General features: G+C 41.1%; 1 protein-coding gene across 1 annotated transcript; it reads right to left on the bottom strand.

Annotated features, from left to right (window-relative positions):
- Positions 1 to 1174: 1174 nt before the first annotated feature.
- Positions 1175 to 3865, bottom strand: LOC139070434 (SCAN domain-containing protein 3-like). The gene is made up of 2 exons (XM_070552652.1): positions 3447 to 3865; positions 1175 to 3380 (listed from the first exon to the last, which is right to left on the bottom strand). The coding sequence occupies exon 2, from the start codon at positions 3344 to 3346 to the stop codon at positions 1475 to 1477; it is 1872 nt and encodes a 623-aa protein (XP_070408753.1). The 5' UTR covers positions 3347 to 3380; positions 3447 to 3865; the 3' UTR covers positions 1175 to 1474.
- Between the last annotated feature and the right edge of the window lie 15716 nt (positions 3866 to 19581).

The raw sequence follows: 19581 nt of genomic DNA, 5'->3' as shown, positions 1-19581 counted from the left end.
GAGTACATTAAAACAAACCTGATCTTTCTAGGACATTCAGAAGCCAAGTTATAAGTCCACAAATGTGTAACTGGACCACTTCTTTAAATTGACACCAGATCCGGTGACCTTTGGGACATGGTTTGACCCACTTAGGAAAGTGCTATCATCATGAAACGTCCAGATCACTAACAACTCAATAGATTCTACCTTCCTGTAACGTTTCAGCCTGATTGGACCTTGTTTTCACACAAATGAACCCAGAATGATTTGAAATTGTGCTTCGTGCAACATAATTCTGGGTGCCATTTAAAAACCATAAGTGCTAATGACTCCATTCCTATTTGGGGTAATGGGGGCTGTTAATTGGAGTACTATAAAACAAACCTGACCTCTCTAGGTTATTCAGAAGCCAAGTTATAAGCCCACAAAGGTGTAACTGGACTACTTCTTTAAAGTGACACCAGGCCCGGTGACCTTTGGGACATGGTTTGACCCCCTATAGGAATGTGCGATCATCATGAAACGTTCAGATCACTTACAACTCAATAGATTCTACCTTCTTGTAACGTTTCAGCCTGATTGGACCTTGTTTTCACACAAATGGACCCAGAATGATGTGAAATTGTGCTTCGTGCAACATCATTCTGGGTGCCATTTAAAAACAATAAGTGCTAATGACTCCATTCCTTTTTATGGTTGTAGGGGCTGTTGATTGGAGTACTCTGAAACAAACCTGATCTCTCTAGGACATTCAGAAGCCAAGTTATAAGCCCACAAATGTGTAACTGGACTACTTATTTAAATTGACACCAGATCCGGTGACCTTTGGGACATGGTTTGACCCCCTTAGGAAAGTGCTATCATCATGAAACGTTCAGATCACTTACAACCCAATAGATTCTACCTTCTTGTAACGTTTCAGCCTGATTGGACCTTGTTTTCACACAAATGGACCCAGAATGATGTGAAATTGTGCTTCGTGCAACATAATTCTGGGTGCCATTTGAAAACCATAAGTCAGGGGTATACAAATACTATTTAAAAAGGTCCAGTCAGAAAGAATTTTTTTAGCCCAAGGTCCGAAAGATCATTATGTCCGACCTACAATAGTGTGACATGTATTTAAGTATCCTAGCAGTTTTATCAACATCTGCATTTTTAATTTGCATATCAAATCAGAAATACTTCAGTGTAATTCAAATACTTATGACATTTATTGTCACTTAAAGTGTTGAACATGTAAATGATTTATTTGGAATGTTCTCTCATTTACTAAATAAAAGTAGAAAAAAGTGTCAACAAGAAAATAACACATGGCAACTGAATCTTCACAAACTACTAACTTCAGAATAAATGTAGAAAAAGCTTAATTTTTTACATTTTTCCTCTTCACGTGCGAACTAAAAAGTCTTAAAATGATTTTAAAAAATGTGACTCTGCACACATGTAATAACTGAACATATATTTAGGTTAATGTTTTCCACATTTTTACTTAGTGAGAGAAGTGAGCTCTTTCTTGTCCTGCCAACATTTTGAATCTGGGCTTGAATGGAGACAGAGCCATCCTCATGCATGTGTGGAGATGCTCATTGGTGAGCCTGGAACGATATTTGTTTTTTATAATGTTCATTGTGGAGAACGCTGCCTCACAGTTGTGGGTGGAACCAAACATGGTCAGGATGTACAAGGCTACTTTCTTTAGATGTGAGAAAGCTGTCTCAGGAACCATTTGGAGCCAGAATGAGGACGGGTCAGTCCTGGCAGACAGTTCTTTCATGGCCACGTTTGCTTGGAGGTCAACTAACTCCATCTGAAGATCCCTGGCATTGACCCATTTAAAATGCTGTGTGGCTTCCTTTGAGAAGCTCCTGACATCTGTGATGAGGAATGGGTTCTGAATGAACATGGTGAGCTGCTGGCCAATGCTGAAGCTATCAAAATGATTGCTGAAGTTAGCAATAAGTTTATCAATGAAGACAACAAACGACGAGACATCTCGCTGTCCCTGAACCTGTTCCTGCACTGCTGGGAAGTGGACACAGTCTTCCTGCAAGTCCTCCTTGAACATTTCAAGTTTTCTCTGAAAGGCACGGACAGCTGTCATTAGTTCACAAATGGAATTGTCCTTGCCCTGTAGCCTCAAGTTCAGTTCGTTTAGATGTGAAGTTATATCAACCAAAAAGGCAACATTGTCCATCTGCTTCTCATTTTCTAGAAATGTAGAAAACTGTGTTGCCTTATGATGTTTTAGCTCTGCCAAAAAAGATGCTACTTCCCTCCTGATGGCCCAAAAGCGTGCTAAAACTCTGCCTTTGCTGAGCCATCTCACATTGTTGTGCAGCAGAAGATCATCAGCATTGGCATCAACTTCTTTGAGGAATTCTCTAAGCATGCGATGCTGGTAGGAAGAGGACGCTCTAAGAAAGTTGATCAATTTCATCACTGAAGTCATCACCTCAGCATGCTCATCTGACAGGGAGGCACAGAGGACAGATTGATGAATAATGCAATGGTAGGTTAAGAGGTCAGGGTTGTCTTTCTTCATTCTTGTTACAGCTCCCTTTTCTCTCCCTATCATAGCAGGGGCTCCATCTGTAGTTATTGAAATCACTTTTGAAGGCTCAATTCCTCTCTTTGCCAACATCTCCATAATGGCCAGGTAGATGTCCTCTCCTGTTGTGCTGGTCTGAAGAGGAGTAATACCCAGCAGGTCTTCAAAGAATGCTTTCTGCTCTGCGTAATAAAACCTCACATAAACCAACAGCTGAGCATTATCACACACGTCAGTGGACTCATCCACAGCCAAACCTACACATGGTGCCTTCTGTATGGCTTCATCTAGCTGGGCTACAACATCCTGAGTCAGTATTTCACTTTTCTTTGTAGCAGATGATGCTGATATGGGGATTTGCTTTATTTTTTCACAAACTTCTTGTTTTTCTTTTCCTTCAAACAGTGTTTCAGCAACTGCTGTCATACACTCTTTGACAACCTCTCCATCAGTAAATGGTTTTTTGTGCTGACCCAAAATCCAAGAAACTCTGAGGGAACTCTCATGGGCTCGTTGCTGAGCAGTGAACGTGTGGCTCAGGATCCTGGTGGACTGTTCATATTGGGCTTTGAGACTACGTATTTTCTCTGATCTTACTTCTGATCTGAGGGGATATGTTTCTTCAAAACATTTGTGTTTTGTCTCATAATGGCGTTTCACATTGCCACTTTTAATAAGTGCCACTGTTTCTGAACATATGAGACAAACAGGTTTTGTGCCACCAGTGGTAAGAACAAAGAGAAATGACTCTGTCCATTCTGGATTAAATGCTCTATTTTCGCTGTCCACTTTCCGTTTTTTAGAGGCTGCCATTTCTGCTTTCTCTACTTCTCTCCGTCTCACCCGCCTGAATCTCTCCTTGTCGCCTGTCGCCGCTTTCCTTTTCTCTGCCTGAATTCCTCCTCCTTTACACCTGAATCTCTCCTTGTCGCTGCTCTTAGCCTGAATGTCTCCTTCTTTCCACCGCTCTCCGCCTGAATCTCTCGTTTTCTCTGTTCAAATTTCTGCTCTTCGCTGCTCTCCTTCTCTCCGGCGTCTGAACCGTTTATTTTCGCTACGTATCGCCTGTATTTTCTGGCAGGAATAAAACATGTTATTGGCTTGTTGGTGTCACGTGGTCTGACTAAACTCGCGCACAATTGGCCTGTGGGTGTTCGTGGATGCTAGAATACTACCGTAAAGAATGCAATAGCTGCACCGGCCAGAAGCGGTTATAAAATTAGGCGAACTTTATTTTGGCATTAGGCTCGGGTCCACACCAGACAGCATTTCGGTCCGGATCCGGACCCAGGTCCGCCTATTAGTGATCTCTGCCATAAGTGCTAATGACTCCATTCCTTTTTGTGGTTGTAGGGGCTGTTGATTGGAGTACACTAAAACAAACCTGATCTCTCTAGGACATTCAGAAGCCAAGTTATAAGCCCACAAATGTGTAACTGGACTACTTCTTTAAAGTGACACCAGATCCGGTGACCTTTGGGACATGGTTTGACCCCCTTAGGAAAGTGCTATCATCATGAAACGTTCAGATCACTTACAACTCAATAGATTCTACCTTCTTGTAACGTTTCAGCCTGATTGGACTTTGTTTTCACACAAATGAACCCAGAATTATTTGAAATTGTGCTTCGTGCAACATAATTCTGTGTGCCATTTAAAAACCATAAGTGCTAATGACTCCATTCCTTTTTGAGGTAATAGGGGCTGTTAATTGGAGTACTCTAAAACAAACCTGACCTCTCTAGGATATTCAGAAGCCAAGTTATAAGCCCACAAAGGTATAACTGGACTACTTCTTTAAAGTGACACCAGATCCGGTGACCTTTGGGACATGGTTTGACCCCCTATAGGAATGTGCGATCATCATGAAACGTTCATATCACTTACAACTCAATAGATTCTACCTTCCTGTAACGTTTCAGCCTGATTGGACCTTGTTTTCACACAAATGAACCCAGAATGATGTGAAATTGTGCTTCATGCAACATAATTCTGGGTGCCATTTAAAAACCATAAGTGCTAATGACTCCATTCCTTTTTGGGGTAATGGGGGCTGTTAATTGGAGTACTCTAAAACAAACCTGACCTCTCTAGGACATTCAGAAGCCAAGTTATAAGCCCACAAAGGTGTAACTGGACTACTTCTTTAAAGTGACACCAGGCCCGGTGACCTTTGGGACATGGTTTGACCCCCTATAGGAATGTGCGATCATCATGAAACGTTCAGATCACTTACAACTCAATAGATTCTACCTTCTTGTAACGTTTCAGCCTGATTGGACCTTGTTTTCACACAAATGGACCCAGAATGATGTGAAATTGTGCTTCGTGCAACATAATTCTGGGTGCCATTTACAAACTATAAGTGCTAATGACTCCATTCCTTTTTGTGGTTGTAGGGGCTGTTGATTGGAGTACTCTGAAACAAACCTGATCTCTCTAGGACATTCAGAAGCCAAGTTATAAGCCCACAAATGTGTAACTGGACTACTTATTTAAATTGACACCAGGCCCGGTGACCTTTGGGACATGGTTTGACCCCCTTAGGAAAGTGCTATCATCATGAAACGTTCAGATCACTTACAACTCAATAGATTCTACCTTCCTGTAACGTTTTTGCCTGATTGGACCTTGTTTTCACACAAATGAACCCAGAATGATGTGAAATTGTGCTTCGTGCAACATAATTCTGGGTGCCATTTAAAAACCATAAGTGCTAATGACTCCATTCCTTTTTGAGGTAATAGCGGCTGTTAATTGGAGTACTCTAAAACAAACCTGACCTCTCTAGGATATTCAGAAGCCAAGTTATAAGCCCACAAAGGTGTAACTGAACTACTTCTTTAAAGTGACACCAGATCCGGTGACCTTTGGGACATGGTTTGACCCCCTATAGGAATGTGCGATCATCATGAAACGTTCAGATCACTTACAACTCAATAGATTCTACCTTCTTGTAACGTTTCAGCCTGATTGGACCTTGTTTTCACACAAATGGACCCAGAATGATGTGAAATTGTGCTTCGTGCAACATAATTCTGGGTGCCATTTACAAACCATAAGTGCTAATGACTCCATTCCTTTTTGTGGTTGTAGGGGCTGTTGATTGGAGTACACTAAAACAAACCTGATCTCTCTAGGACATTCAGAAGCCAAGTTATAAGCCCACAAATGTGTAACTGGACTACTTATTTAAATTGACACCAGATCCGGTGACCTTTGGGACATGGTTTGACCCCCTTAGGAAAGTGCTATCATCATGAAACGTTCAGATCACTTACAACTCAATAGATTCTACCTTCCTGTAACGTTTCTGCCTGATTGGACCTTGTTTTCACACAAATGAACCCAGAATGATGTGAAATTGTGCTTCGTGCAACATAATTCTGGTTGCCATTTACAAACCATAAGTGCTAATGACTCCATTCCTTTTTGAGGTAATAGGGGCTGTTAATTGGAGTACTCTAAAACAAACCTGACCTCTCTAGGATATTCAGAAGCCAAGTTATAAGCCCACAAATGTGTAACTGGACTACTTCTTTAAAGTGACACCAGGCCCGGTGACTTTTGGGACATGGTTTGACCCCCTATAGGAATGTGCGATCATCATGAAACGTTCAGATCACTTACAACTCAATAGATTCTACCTTCTTGTAACGTTTCAGCCTGATTGGACCTTGTTTTCACACAAATGGACCCAGAATGATGTGAAATTGTGCTTCGTGCAACATAATTCTGGGTGCCATTTACAAACCATAAGTGCTAATGACTCCATTCCTTTTTGTGGTTGTAGGGGGTGTTGATTGGAGTACTCTGAAACAAACCTGATCTCTCTAGGACATTCAGAAGCCAAGTTATAAGCCCACAAATGTGTAACTGGACTACTTATTTAAATTGACACCAGATCCGGTGACCTTTGGGACATGGTTTGACCCCCTTAGGAAAGTGCTATCATCATGAAACGTTCAGATCACTTACAACTCAATAGATTCTACCTTCTTGTAACGTTTCAGCCTGATTGGACCTTGTTTTCACACAAATGGACCCAGAATGATGTGAAATTGTGCTTCGTGCAACATAATTCTGGGTGCCATTTAAAAACCATAAGTGCTAATGACTCCATTCCTTTTTGTGGTTGTAGGGGCTGTTGATTGGAGTACACTAAAACAAACCTGATCTCTCTAGGACATTCAGAAGCCAAGTTATAAGCCCACAAATGTGTAACTGGACTACTTCTTTAAAGTGACACCAGATCCGGTGACCTTTGGGACATGGTTTGACCCCCTTAGGAAAGTGCTATCATCATGAAACGTTCAGATCACTTACAACTCAATAGATTCTACCTTCTTGTAACGTTTCAGCCTGATTGGACATTGTTTTCACACAAATGAACCCAGAATGATGTGAAATTGTGCTTCGTGCAACATAATTCTGGGTGCCATTTAAAAACCATAAGTGCTAATGACGCCATTCCTTTTTGAGGTAATAGGGGCTGTTAATTGGAGTACTCTAAAACAAACCTGACCTCTCTAGGATATTCAGAAGCCAAGTTATAAGCCCACAAAGGTATAACTGGACTACTTCTTTAAAGTGACACCAGATCCGGTGACCTTTGGGACATGGTTTGACCCACTATAGGAATGTGCGATCATCAGGAAAACGTTCAAATCACTTACAACTCAATAGATTCTACCTTCTTGTAACGTTTCAGCCTGATTGGACCTTGTTTTCACACAAATGAACCCAGAATGATGTGAAATTGTGCTTCGTGCAACATAATTCTGGGTGCCATTTAAAAACCATAAGTGCTAATGACTCCATTCCTTTTTGAGGTAATAGGGGCTGTTAATTGGAGTACTCTAAAACAAACCTGACCTCTCTAGGATATTCAGAAGCCAAGTTATAAGCCCACAAATGTGTAACTGGACTACTTCTTTAAAGTGACACCAGGCCCGGTGACCTATGGGACATGGTTTGACCCCCTATAGGAATGTGCAATCATCATGAAACGTTCAGATCACTTACAACTCAATAGATTCTACCTTCCTGTAACGTTTCAGCCTGATTGGACCTTGTTTTCACACAAATGAACCCAGAATGATGTGAAATTGTGCTTCATGCAACATAATTCTGGGTGCCATTTAAAAACCATAAGTGCTAATGACTCCATTCCTTTTTGGGGTAATGGGGGCTGTTAATTGGAGTACTCTAAAACAAACCTGACCTCTCTAAGACATTCAGAAGCCAAGTTATAAGCCCACAAAGGTGTAACTGGACTACTTCTTTAAAGTGACACCAGGCCCGGTTACCTTTGGGACATGGTTTGACCCCCTATAGGAATGTGCGATCATCATGAAACGTTCAGATCACTTACAACTCAATAGATTCTACCTTCTTGTAACGTTTCAGCCTGATTGGACCTTGTTTTCACACAAATGGACCCAGAATGATGTGAAATTGTGCTTCGTGCAACGAAATTCTGGGTGCCATTTACAAACTATAAGTGCTAATGACTCCATTCCTTTTTGTGGTTGTAGGGGCTGTTGATTGGAGTACTCTGAAACAAACCTGATCTCTCAAGGACATTCAGAAGCCAAGTTATAAGCCCACAAATGTGTAACTGGACTACTTATTTAAATTGACACCAGGCCCGGTGACCTTTGGGACATGGTTTGACCCCCTTAGGAAAGTGCTATCATCATGAAACGTTCAGATCACTTACAACTCAATAGATTCTACCTTCCTATAACGTTTTTGCCTGATTGGACCTTGTTTTCACACAAATGAACCCAGAATGATGTGAAATTGTGCTTCGTGCAACATAATTCTGGGTGCCATTTAAAAACCATAAGTGCTAATGACTCCATTCCTTTTTTAGGTAAAAGCGGCTGTTAATTGGAGTACTCTAAAACAAACCTGACCTCTCTAGGATATTCAGAAGCCAAGTTATAAGCCCACAAAGGTGTAACTGGACTACTTCTTTAAAGTGACACCAGATCCGGTGACCTTTGGGACATGGTTTGACCCCCTATAGGAATGTGCGATCATCATGAAACGTTCAGATCACTTACAACTCAATAGATTCTACCTTCTTGTAACGTTTCAGCCTGATTGGACCTTGTTTTCAATTAAATGGACCCAGAATGATGTGAAATTGTGCTTCGTGCTACATAATTCTGGGTGCCATTTAAAAAACAAAAGTGCTAATGACTCCATTCCTTTTTGTGGTTGTAGGGGCTGTTGATTGGAGTACACTAAAACAAACCTGATCTCTCTAGGACATTCAGAAGCCAAGTTATAAGCCCACAAATGTGTAACTGGACTACTTCTTTAAAGTGACACCAGATCCGGTGACCTTTGGGACATGGTTTGACCCCCTTAGGAAAGTGCTATCATCATGAAACGTTCAGATCACTTACAACTCAATAGATTCTACCTTCTTGTAACGTTTCAGCCTGATTGGACTTTGTTTTCACACAAATGAACCCAGAATGATGTGAAATTGTGCTTCGTGCAACATAATTCTGGCTGGCATTTAAAAACCATTAGTGCTAATGATGCCATTCCTTTTTGAGGCAATAGGGGCTGTTCATTGGAGTACTCTAAAACAAACCTGACCTCTCTAGGATATTCAGAAGCCAAGTTATAAGCCCACAAAGGTATAACTGGACTACTTCTTTAAAGTGACACCAGATCCGGTGACCTTTGGGACATGGTTTGACCCCCTATAGGAATGTGCGATCATCATGAAACGTTCAGATCACTTACAACTCAATAGATTCTACCTTCTTGTAACGTTTCAGCCTGATTGGACCTTGTTTTCACACAAATGAACCCAGAATGATGTGAAATTGTGCTTCGTGCAACATATTTCTGGGTGCCATTTAAAAACCATAAGTGCTAATGACTCCATTCGTTTTTGAGGTAATAGGGGCTGTTAATTGGAGTACTCTAAAACAAACCAGACCTCTCTAGGATATTCAGAAGCCAAGTTATAAGCCCACAAAGGTGTAACTGGACTACTTCTTTAAAGTGACACCAGGCCCGGTGACCTTTGGGACATGGTTTGACCCCCTATAGGAATGTGCGATCATCATGAAACGTTCAGATCACTTACAACTCAATAGATTCTACCTTCTTGTAACGTTTCAGCCTGATTGGACCTTGTTTTCACACAAATGGACCCAGAATGATGTGAAATTGTGCTTCGTGCAACATAATTCTGGGTGCCATTTAAAAACCATAAGTGCTAATGACTCCATTCCTTTTTGAGGTAATAGGGGCTGTTAATTGGAGTACTCTAAAACAAACCTGACCTCTCTAGGATATTCAGAAGCCAAGTTATAAGCCCACAAAGGTGTAACTGGACTACTTCTTTAAAGTGACACCAGATCCGGTGACCTTTGGGACATGGTTTGACCCCCTATAGGAATGTGCGATCATCATGAAACGTTCAGATCACTTACAACTCAATAGATTCTACCTTCCTGTAACGTTTTTGCCTGATTGGACCTTGTTTTCACACAAATGAACCCAGAATGATGTGAAATTGTGCTTCGTGCAACATAATTCTGGGTGCCATTTAAAAACCATAAGTGCTAATGACTCCATTCCTTTTTGTGGTTGTAGGGGCTGTTGATTGGAGTACTCTGAAACAAACCTGATCTCTCTAGGACATTCAGAAGCCAAGTTATAAGCCCACAAATGTGTAACTGGACTACTTCTTTAAAGTGACACCAGATCCGGTGACCTTTGGGACATGGTTTGACCCCCTATAGGAATGTGCGATCATCATGAAACGTTCAGATCACTTACAACTCAATAGATTCTACCTTCCTGTAACGTTTCTGCCTGATTGGACCTTGTTTTCACACAAATGAACCCAGAATGATGTGAAATTGTGCTTCGTACAACATAATTCTGGGTGCCATTTAAAAACCATAAGTGCTAATGACTCCATTCCTTTTTGAGGTAATAGGGGCTGTTAACTGGAGTACTCTAAAACAAACCTGACCTCTCTAGGATATTCAGAAGCCAAGTTATAAGCCCACAAAGGTGTAACTGGACTACTTCTTTAAAGTGACACCAGATCCGGTGACCTTTGGGACATGGTTTGACCCCCTATAGGAATGTGCGATCATCATGAAACGTTCAGATCACTTACAACTCAATAGATTCTACCGTCCTGTAACGTTTTTGCCTTATTGGACCTTGTTTTCACACAAATGAACCCAGAATGATGTGAAATTGTGCTTCGTGCAACATAATTCTGGGTGCCATTTAAAAACCATAAGTGCTAATGACTCCATTCCTTTTTGAGGTAATAGGGGCTGTTAATTGGAGTACTCTAAAACAAACCTGACCTCTCTAGGATATTCAGAAGCCAAGTTATAAGCCCACAAAGGTGTAACTGGACTACTTCTTTAAAGTGACACCAGATCCGGTGACCTTTGGGACATGGTTTGACCACCTATAGGAATGTGCGATCATCATGAAACGTTCAGATCACTTACAACTCAATAGATTCTACCTTCCTGTAACGTTTCAGCCTGATTGGACCTTGTTTTCACACAAATGAACCCAGAATGATGTGAAATTGTGCTTCATGCAACATAATTCTGGGTGCAATTTAAAAACCATAAGTGCTAATGACGCCATTCCTTTTTGGGGTAATGGGGGCTGTTAATTGGAGTACTCTAAAACAAACCTGACCTCTCTAGGACATTCAGAAGCCAAGTTATAAGCCCACAAAGGTGTAACTGGACTACTTCTTTAAAGTGACACCAGGCCCGGTGACCTTTGGGACATGGTTTGACCCCCTATAGGAATGTGCGATCATCATGAAACGTTCAGATCACTTACAACTCAATAGATTTTACCTTCTTGTAACGTTTCAGCCTGATTGGACCTTGTTTTCACACAAATGGACCCAGAATGATGTGAAATTGTGCTTCGTGCAACATAATTCTGGGTGCCATTTACAAACTATAAGTGCTAATGACTCCATTCCTTTTTGTGGTTGTAGGGGCTGTTGATTGGAGTACTCTGAAACAAACCTGATTTCTCTAGGACATTCAGAAGCCAAGTTATAAGCCCACAAATGTGTAACTGGACTACTTATTTAAATTGACACCAGGCCCGGTGACCTTTGGGACATGGTTTGACCCCCTTAGGAAAGTGCTATCATCATTAAACGTTCAGATCACTTACAACTCAATAGATTCTACCTTCCTGTAACGTTTTTGCCTGATTGGACCTTGTTTTCACACAAATGAACCCAGAATGATGTGAAATTGTGCTTCGTGCAACATAATTCTGGGTGCCATTTAAAAACCATAAGTGCTAATGACTCCATTCCTTTTTGAGGTAATAGCGGCTGTTAATTGGAGTACTCTAAAATAAACCCGACCTCTCTAGGATATTCAGAAGCCAAGTTATAAGCCCACAAAGGTGTAACTGGACTACTTCTTTAAAGTGACACCAGATCCGGTGACCTTTGGGACATGGTTTGACCCCCTATAGGAATGTGCGATCATCATGAAACGTTCAGATCACTTACAACTCAATAGATTCTACCTTCTTGTAACGTTTCAGCCTGATTGGACCTTGTTTTCACACAAATGGACCCAGAATGATGTGAAATTGTGCTTCGTGCAACATAATTCTGGGTGCCATTTACAAACCATAAGTGCTAATGACTCCATTCCTTTTTGAGGTAATAGGGGCTGTTAATTGGAGTACTCTAAAACAAACCTGACCTCTCTAGGATATTCAGAAGCCAAGTTATAAGCCCACAAAGGTGTAACTGGACTACTTCTTTAAAGTGACACCAGATCCGGTGACCTTTGGGACATGGTTTGACCCCCTATAGGAATGTGCGATCATCATGAAACGTTCAGATCACTTACAACTCATTAGATTCTACCGTCCTGTAACGTTTTTGCCTGATTGGACCTTGTTTTCACACAAATGAACCCAGAATGATGTGAAATTGTGCTTCGTGCAACATAATTCTGGGTGCCATTTAAAAACCATAAGTGCTAATGACTCCATTCCTTTTTGAGGTAATAGGGGCTGTTAATTGGAGTACTCTAAAACAAACCTGACCTCTCTAGGACATTCAGAAGCCAAGTTATAAGCCCACAAAGGTGTAACTGGACTACTTCTTTAAAGTGACACCAGGCCCGGTGACCTTTGGGACATGGTTTGACCCCCTATAGGAATGTGTGATCATCATGAAACGTTCAGATCACTTACAACTCAATAGATTCTACCTTCTTGTAACGTTTCAGCCTGATTGGACCTTGTTTTCACACAAATGGACCCAGAATGATGTGAAATTGTGCTTCGTGCAACATAATTCTGGGTGCCATTTACAAACTATAAGTGCTAATGACTCCATTCCTTTTTGTGGTTGTAGGGGCTGTTGATTGGAGTACTCTGAAACAAACCTGATCTCTCTAGGACATTCAGAAGCCAAGTTATAAGCCCACAAATGTGTAACTGGACTACTTATTTAAATTGACACCAGGCCCGGTGACCTTTGGGACATGGTTTGACCCCCTTAGGAAAGTGCTATCATCATGAAACGTTCAGATCACTTACAACTCAATAGATTCTACCTTCCTGTAACGTTTTTGCCTGATTGGACCTTGTTTTCACACAAATGAACCCAGAATGATGTGAAATTGTGCTTCGTGCAACATAATTCTGGGTGCCATTTAAAAACCATAAGTGCTAATGACTCCATTCCTTTTTGAGGTAATAGCGGCTGTTAATTGGAGTACTCTTAAACAAACCTGACCTCTCTAGGATATTCAGAAGCCAAGTTATAAGCCCACAAAGGTGTAACTGGACTACTTCTTTAAAGTGACACCAGATCCGGTGACCTTTGGGACATGGTTTGATCCCCTATAGGAATGTGCGATCATCATGAAACGTTCAGATCACTTACAACTCAATAGATTCTACCTTCTTGTAACGTTTCAGCCTGATTGGACCTTGTTTTCACACAAATGGACCCAGAATGATGTGAAATTGTGCTTCGTGCAACATAATTCTGGGTGCCATTTACAAACCATAAGTGCTAATGACTCCATTCCTTTTTGTGGTAATAGGGGCTGTTAATTGGAGTACTCTAAAACAAACCTGACCTCTCTAGGATATTCAGAAGCCAAGTTATAAGCCCACAAAGGTATAACTGGACTACTTCTTTAAAGTGACACCAGATCCGGTGACCTTTGGGACATGGTTTGACCCCCTATAGGAATGTGCGATCATCATGAAACGTTCAGATCACTTACAACTCAATAGATTCTACCTTCTTGTAACGTTTCAGCCTGATTGGACTTTGTTTTCACACAAATGAACCCAGAATGATGTGAAATTGTGCTTCGTGCAACATAATTCTGGGTGCCATTTAAAAACCATAAGTGCTAATGACTCCATTCCTTTTTGAGGTAATAGGGGCTGTTAATTGGAGTACTCTAAAACAAACCTGACCTCTCTAGGATATTCAGAAGCCAAGTTATAAGCCCACAAAGGTATAACTGGACTACTTCTTTAAAGTGACACCAGATCCGGTGACCTTTGGGACATGGTTTGACCCCCTATAGGAATGTGCGATCATCATGAAACGTTCAGATCACTTACAACTCAATAGATTCTACCTTCTTGTAACGTTTCAGCCTGATTGGACCTTGTTTTCACACAAATGAACCCAGAATGATGTGAAATTGTGCTTCGTGCAACATATTTCTGGGTGCCATTTAAAAACCATAAGTACTAATGACTCCATTCGTTTTTGAGGTAATAGGGGCTGTTAATTGGAGTACTCTAAAACAAACCTGACCTCTCTAGCATATTCAGAAGCCAAGTTATAAGCCCACAAAGGTGTAACTGGACTACTTCTTTAAAGTGACACCAGGCCCGGTGACCTTTGGGACATGGCTTGACCCCCTATAGGAATGTGCGATCATCATGAAACGTTCAGATCACTTACAACTCAATAGATTCTACCTTCTTGTAACGTTTCAGCCTGATTGGACCATGTTTTCACACAAATGGACCCAGAATGATGTGAAATTGTGCTTCGTGCAACATAATTCTGGGTGCCAATTACAAACCATAAGTGCTAATGACTCCATTCCTTTTTGTGGTTGTAGGGGCTGTTGATTGGAGTACTCTGAAACAAACCTGATCTCTCTAGGACATTCAGAAGCCAAGTTATAAGCCCACAAATGTGTAACTGGACTACTTCTTTAAAGTGACACCAGATCCGGTGACCTTTGGGACATGGTTTGACCCCCTATAGGAATGTGCGATCATCATGAAACGTTCAGATCACTTACAACTCAATAGATTCTACCTTCCTGTAACGTTTTTGCCTGATTGGACCTTGTTTTCACACAAATGAACCCAGAATGATGTGAAATTGTGCTTTGTGCAACATAATTCTGGGTGCCATTTAAAAACCATAAGTGCTAATGACTCCATTCCTTTTTGAGGTAATAGGGGCTGTTAATTGGAGTACTCTAAAACAAACCTGACCTCTCTAGGATATTCAGAAGCCAAGTTATAAGCCCACAAAGGTGTAACTGGACTACTTCTTTAAAGTGACACCAGATCCGGTGACCTTTGGGACATGGTTTGACCCCCTATAGGAATGTGCAATCATCATGAAACGTTCAGATCACTTACAACTCAATAGATTCTACCTTCCTGTTACGTTTTTGCCTGATTGGACCTTGATTTCACACAAATGAACCCAGAATGATGCGAAATTGTGCTTCGTGCAACATAATTCTGGGTGCCATTTAAAAACCATAAGTGCTAATGACTCCATTCCTTTTTGTGGTTGTAGGGGCTGTTGATTGGAGTACTCTGAAACAAACCTGATCTCTCTAGGACATTCAGAAGCCAAGTTATAAGCCCACAAATGTGTAACTGGACTACTTCTTTAAAGTGACACCAGATCCGGTGACCTTTGGGACATGGTTTGACCCCCTATAGGAATGTGCGATCATCATGAAACGTTCAGATCACTTACAACTCAATAGATTCTACCTTCCTGTAACGTTTCTGCCTGATTGGACCTTGTTTTCACACAAATGAACCCAGAATGATGTGAAATTGTGCTTCGTGCAACATAATTCTGGGTGCCATTTAAAAACCATAAGTGCTAATGACTCCATTCCTTTTTGAGGTAATAGGGGCTGTTAATTGGAGTACTCTAAAACAAACCTGACCTCTCTAGGATATTCAGAAGCCAAGTTATAAGCCCACAAAGGTGTAACTGGACTACTTCTTTAAAGTGACACCAGATCCGGTGACCTTTGGGAAATGGTTTGACCCCCTATAGGAATGTGCGATCATCATGAAACGTTCAGATCACTTACAACTCAATAGATTCTACCTTCCTGTAATGTTTTTGCCTGATTGGACCTTGTTTTCACACAAATGAACCCAGAATGATGTGAAATTGTGCTTCGTGCAACATAATTCTGGGTGCCATTTAAAAACCAAAAGTGCTAATGACTCCATTCCTTTTTGAAGTAATAGGGGCTGTTAATTGGAGTACTCTAAAACAAACCTGACCTCTCTAGGATATTCAGAAGCCAAGTTATAAGCCCACAAAGGTGTAACTGGACTACTTCTTTAAAGTGAAACCAGATCTGGTGACCTCTGGGACATGGTTTGACCCCCTATAGGAATGTGCGATCATCATGAAACGTTCAGATCACTTACAACTCAATAGATTCTACCTTCCTGTAACGTTTTTCCCTGATTGGACCTTGTTTTCACACAAATGAACCCAGAATGATGTGAAATTGTGCTTCGTGCAACATAATTCTGGGTGCCATTTAAAAACCATAAGTGCTAATGACTCCATTCCTTTTTGAGGTAATAGGGGCTGTTAATTGGAGTGCTCTAAAACAAACCTGACCTCTCTAGGATATTCAGAAGCCAAGTTATAAGCCCACAAAGGTGTAACTGGACTACTTCTTTAAAGTGACACCAGATCCGGTGACCTTTGGGACATGGTTTGACCCCCTATAGGAATGTGCGATCATCATGAAACGTTCAGATCACTTACAACTCAATAGATTCTACCTTCTTGTAACGTTTCAGCCTGACTGGACCTTGTTTTCACACAAATGGACCCAGAATGATGTGAAATTGTGCTTCGTGCAACATAATTCTGGGTGCCATTTACAAACCATAAGTGCTAATGACTCCATTCCTTTTTGTGGTTGTAGGGGCTGTTGATTGGAGTACACTAAAACAAACCTGATCTCTCTAGGACATTCAGAAGCCAAGTTATAAGCCCACAAATGTGTAACTGGACTACTTCTTTAAATTGACACCAGATCCGGTGACCTTTGGGACATGGTTTGACCCCCTTAGGAAAGTGCTATCATCATGAAACGTTCAGATCATTTACAACGCAATAGATTCTACCTTCCTGTAACATTTCTGCCTGATTGGACCTTGTTTTCACACAAATGAACCCAGAATGATGTGAAATTGTGCTTCGTGCAACATAATTCTGGGTGCCATTTACAAACCATAAGTGCTAATGACTCCATTCCTTTTTGGGGTAATAGGGGCTGTTAATTGGAGTACTCTAAAACAAACCTGACCTCTCTAGGATATTCAGAAGCCAAGTTATAAGCCCACAAATGTGTAACTGGACTACTTCTTTAAAGTGACACCAGGCCCGGTGGCCTTTGGGACATGGTTTTACCCCCTATAAGAATGTGCGATCATAATGAAACATTCAGATTACTTACAACTCAATAGATTCTACCTTCTTGTAACGTTTTAGCCTGATTGGACCTTGTTTTCACACAAATGGACCCAGAATGATGTGAAATTGTGCTTCGTGCAACATAATTCTGGGTGCCATTTAAAATCCATAAGTGCTAATGACTCCATTCCTTTTTGAGGTAATAGGGGCTGTTAATTGGAGTACTCTAAAACAAACCTGACCTCTCTAGGATATTCAGAAGCCAAGTTATAAGCCCACAAAGGTGTAACTGGACTACTTCTTTAAAGTGACACCAGATCCGGTGACCTTTGGGACATGGTTTGACCCCCTATAGGAATGTGTGATCATCATGAAACGTTCAGATCACTTACAACTCAATAGATTCTACCTTCTTGTAACGTTTCAGCCTGATTGGACCTTGTTTTCACACAAATGGACCCAGAATGATGTGAAATTGTGCTTCGTGCAACATAATTCTGGGTGCCATTTACAAACCATAAGTGCTAATGACTCCATTTCTTTTTGTGGTTGTAGGGGCTGTTGATTGGAGTACACTAAAACAAACCTGATCTCTCTAGGACATTCAGAAGCCAAGTTATAAGCCCACAAATGTGTAACTGGACTACTTCTTTAAATTGACACCAGATCCGGTGACCTTTGGGACATGGTTTGACCCCCTTAGGAAAGTGCTATCATCATGAAATGTTCAGATCACTTACAACTCAATAGATTCTACCTTCCTGTAACGTTTTTGCCTGATTGGTCCTTGTTTTCACACAAATGAACCCAGAATGATGCGAAATTGTGCTTCGTGCAACATAATTCTGGGTGCCATTTAAAAACCATAAGTGCTAATGACTCCATTCCTTTTTGTGGTTGTAGGGGCTGTTGATTGGAGTACTCTGAAACAAACCTGATCTCTCTAGGACATTCAGAAGCCAAGTTATAAGCCCACAAATGTGTAACTGGACTACTTCTTTAAAGTGACACCAGATCCGGTGACCTTTGGGACATGGTTTGACCCCCTATAGGAATGTGCGATCATCATGAAACGTTCAGATCACTTACAACTCAATAGATTCTACCTTCCTGTAACGTTTCTGCCTGATTGGACCTTGTTTTCACACAAATGAACCCAGAATGATGTGAAATTGTGCTTCGTGCAACATAATTCTGGGTGCCATTTAAAAACCATAAGTGCTAATGACTCCATTCCTTTTTGAGGTAATAGGGGCTGTTAATTGGAGTACTCTAAAACAAACCTGACCTCTCTAGGATATTCAGAAGCCAAGTTATAAGCCCACAAAGGTGTAACTGGACTACTTCTTTAAAGTGACACCAGATCCGGTGACCTTTGGGACATGGTTTGACCCCCTATAGGAATGTGCGATCATCATGAAACGTTCAGATCACTTACAACTCAATAGATTCTACCTTCCTGTAACGTTTTTGCCTGATTGGACCTTGTTTTCACACAAATGAACCCAGAATGATGTGAAATTGTGCTTCGTGCAACATAATTCTGGGTGCCATTTAAAAACCATAAGTGCTAATGACTCCATTCCTTTGTGAAGTAATAGGGGCTGTTAATTGGAGTACTCTAAAACAAACCTGACCTCTCTAGGACATTCAGAAGCCAAGTTATAAGCCCACAAAGGTGTAACTGGACTACTTCTTTAAAGTGAAACCAGATCTGGTGAGCTTTGGGACATGGTTTGACCCCCTATAGGAATGTGCGATCATCATGAAACGTTCAGATCACTTACAACTCAATAGATTCTACCTTCCTGTAACGTTTTTGCCTGATTGGAACTTGTTTTCACACAAATGAACCCAGAATGATGTGAAATTGTGCTTCGTGCAACATAATTCTGGGTGCCATTTAAAAACCATAAGTGCTAATGACTCCATTCCTTTTTGTGGTTGTAGGGGCTGTTGATTGGAGTACTCTGAAACAAACCTGATCTCTCTAGGACATTCAGAAGCCAAGTTATAAGCCCACAAATGTGTAACTGGACTACTTCTTTAAAGTGACACCAGATCCGGTGACCTTTGGGACATGGTTTGACCCCCTATAGGAATGTGCGATCATCATGAAACGTTCAGATCACTTACAACTCAATAGATTCTACCTTCCTGTAACGTTTCTGCCTGATTGGACCTTGTTTTCACACAAATGAACCCAGAATGATGTGAAATTGTGCTTCGTACAACATAATTCTGGGTGCCATTTAAAAACCATAAGTGCTAATGACTCCATTCCTTTTTGAGGTAATAG

Source organism: Nothobranchius furzeri, chromosome 6 (assembly GCF_043380555.1).
Source record: "Nothobranchius furzeri strain GRZ-AD chromosome 6, NfurGRZ-RIMD1, whole genome shotgun sequence".
Classification (NCBI taxonomy): Eukaryota; Metazoa; Chordata; class Actinopteri; order Cyprinodontiformes; family Nothobranchiidae; genus Nothobranchius; species Nothobranchius furzeri.
The sequence above is the reverse complement of the archived record's forward strand: the minus strand, read 5'-3'. Positions and strand labels throughout refer to the sequence as shown.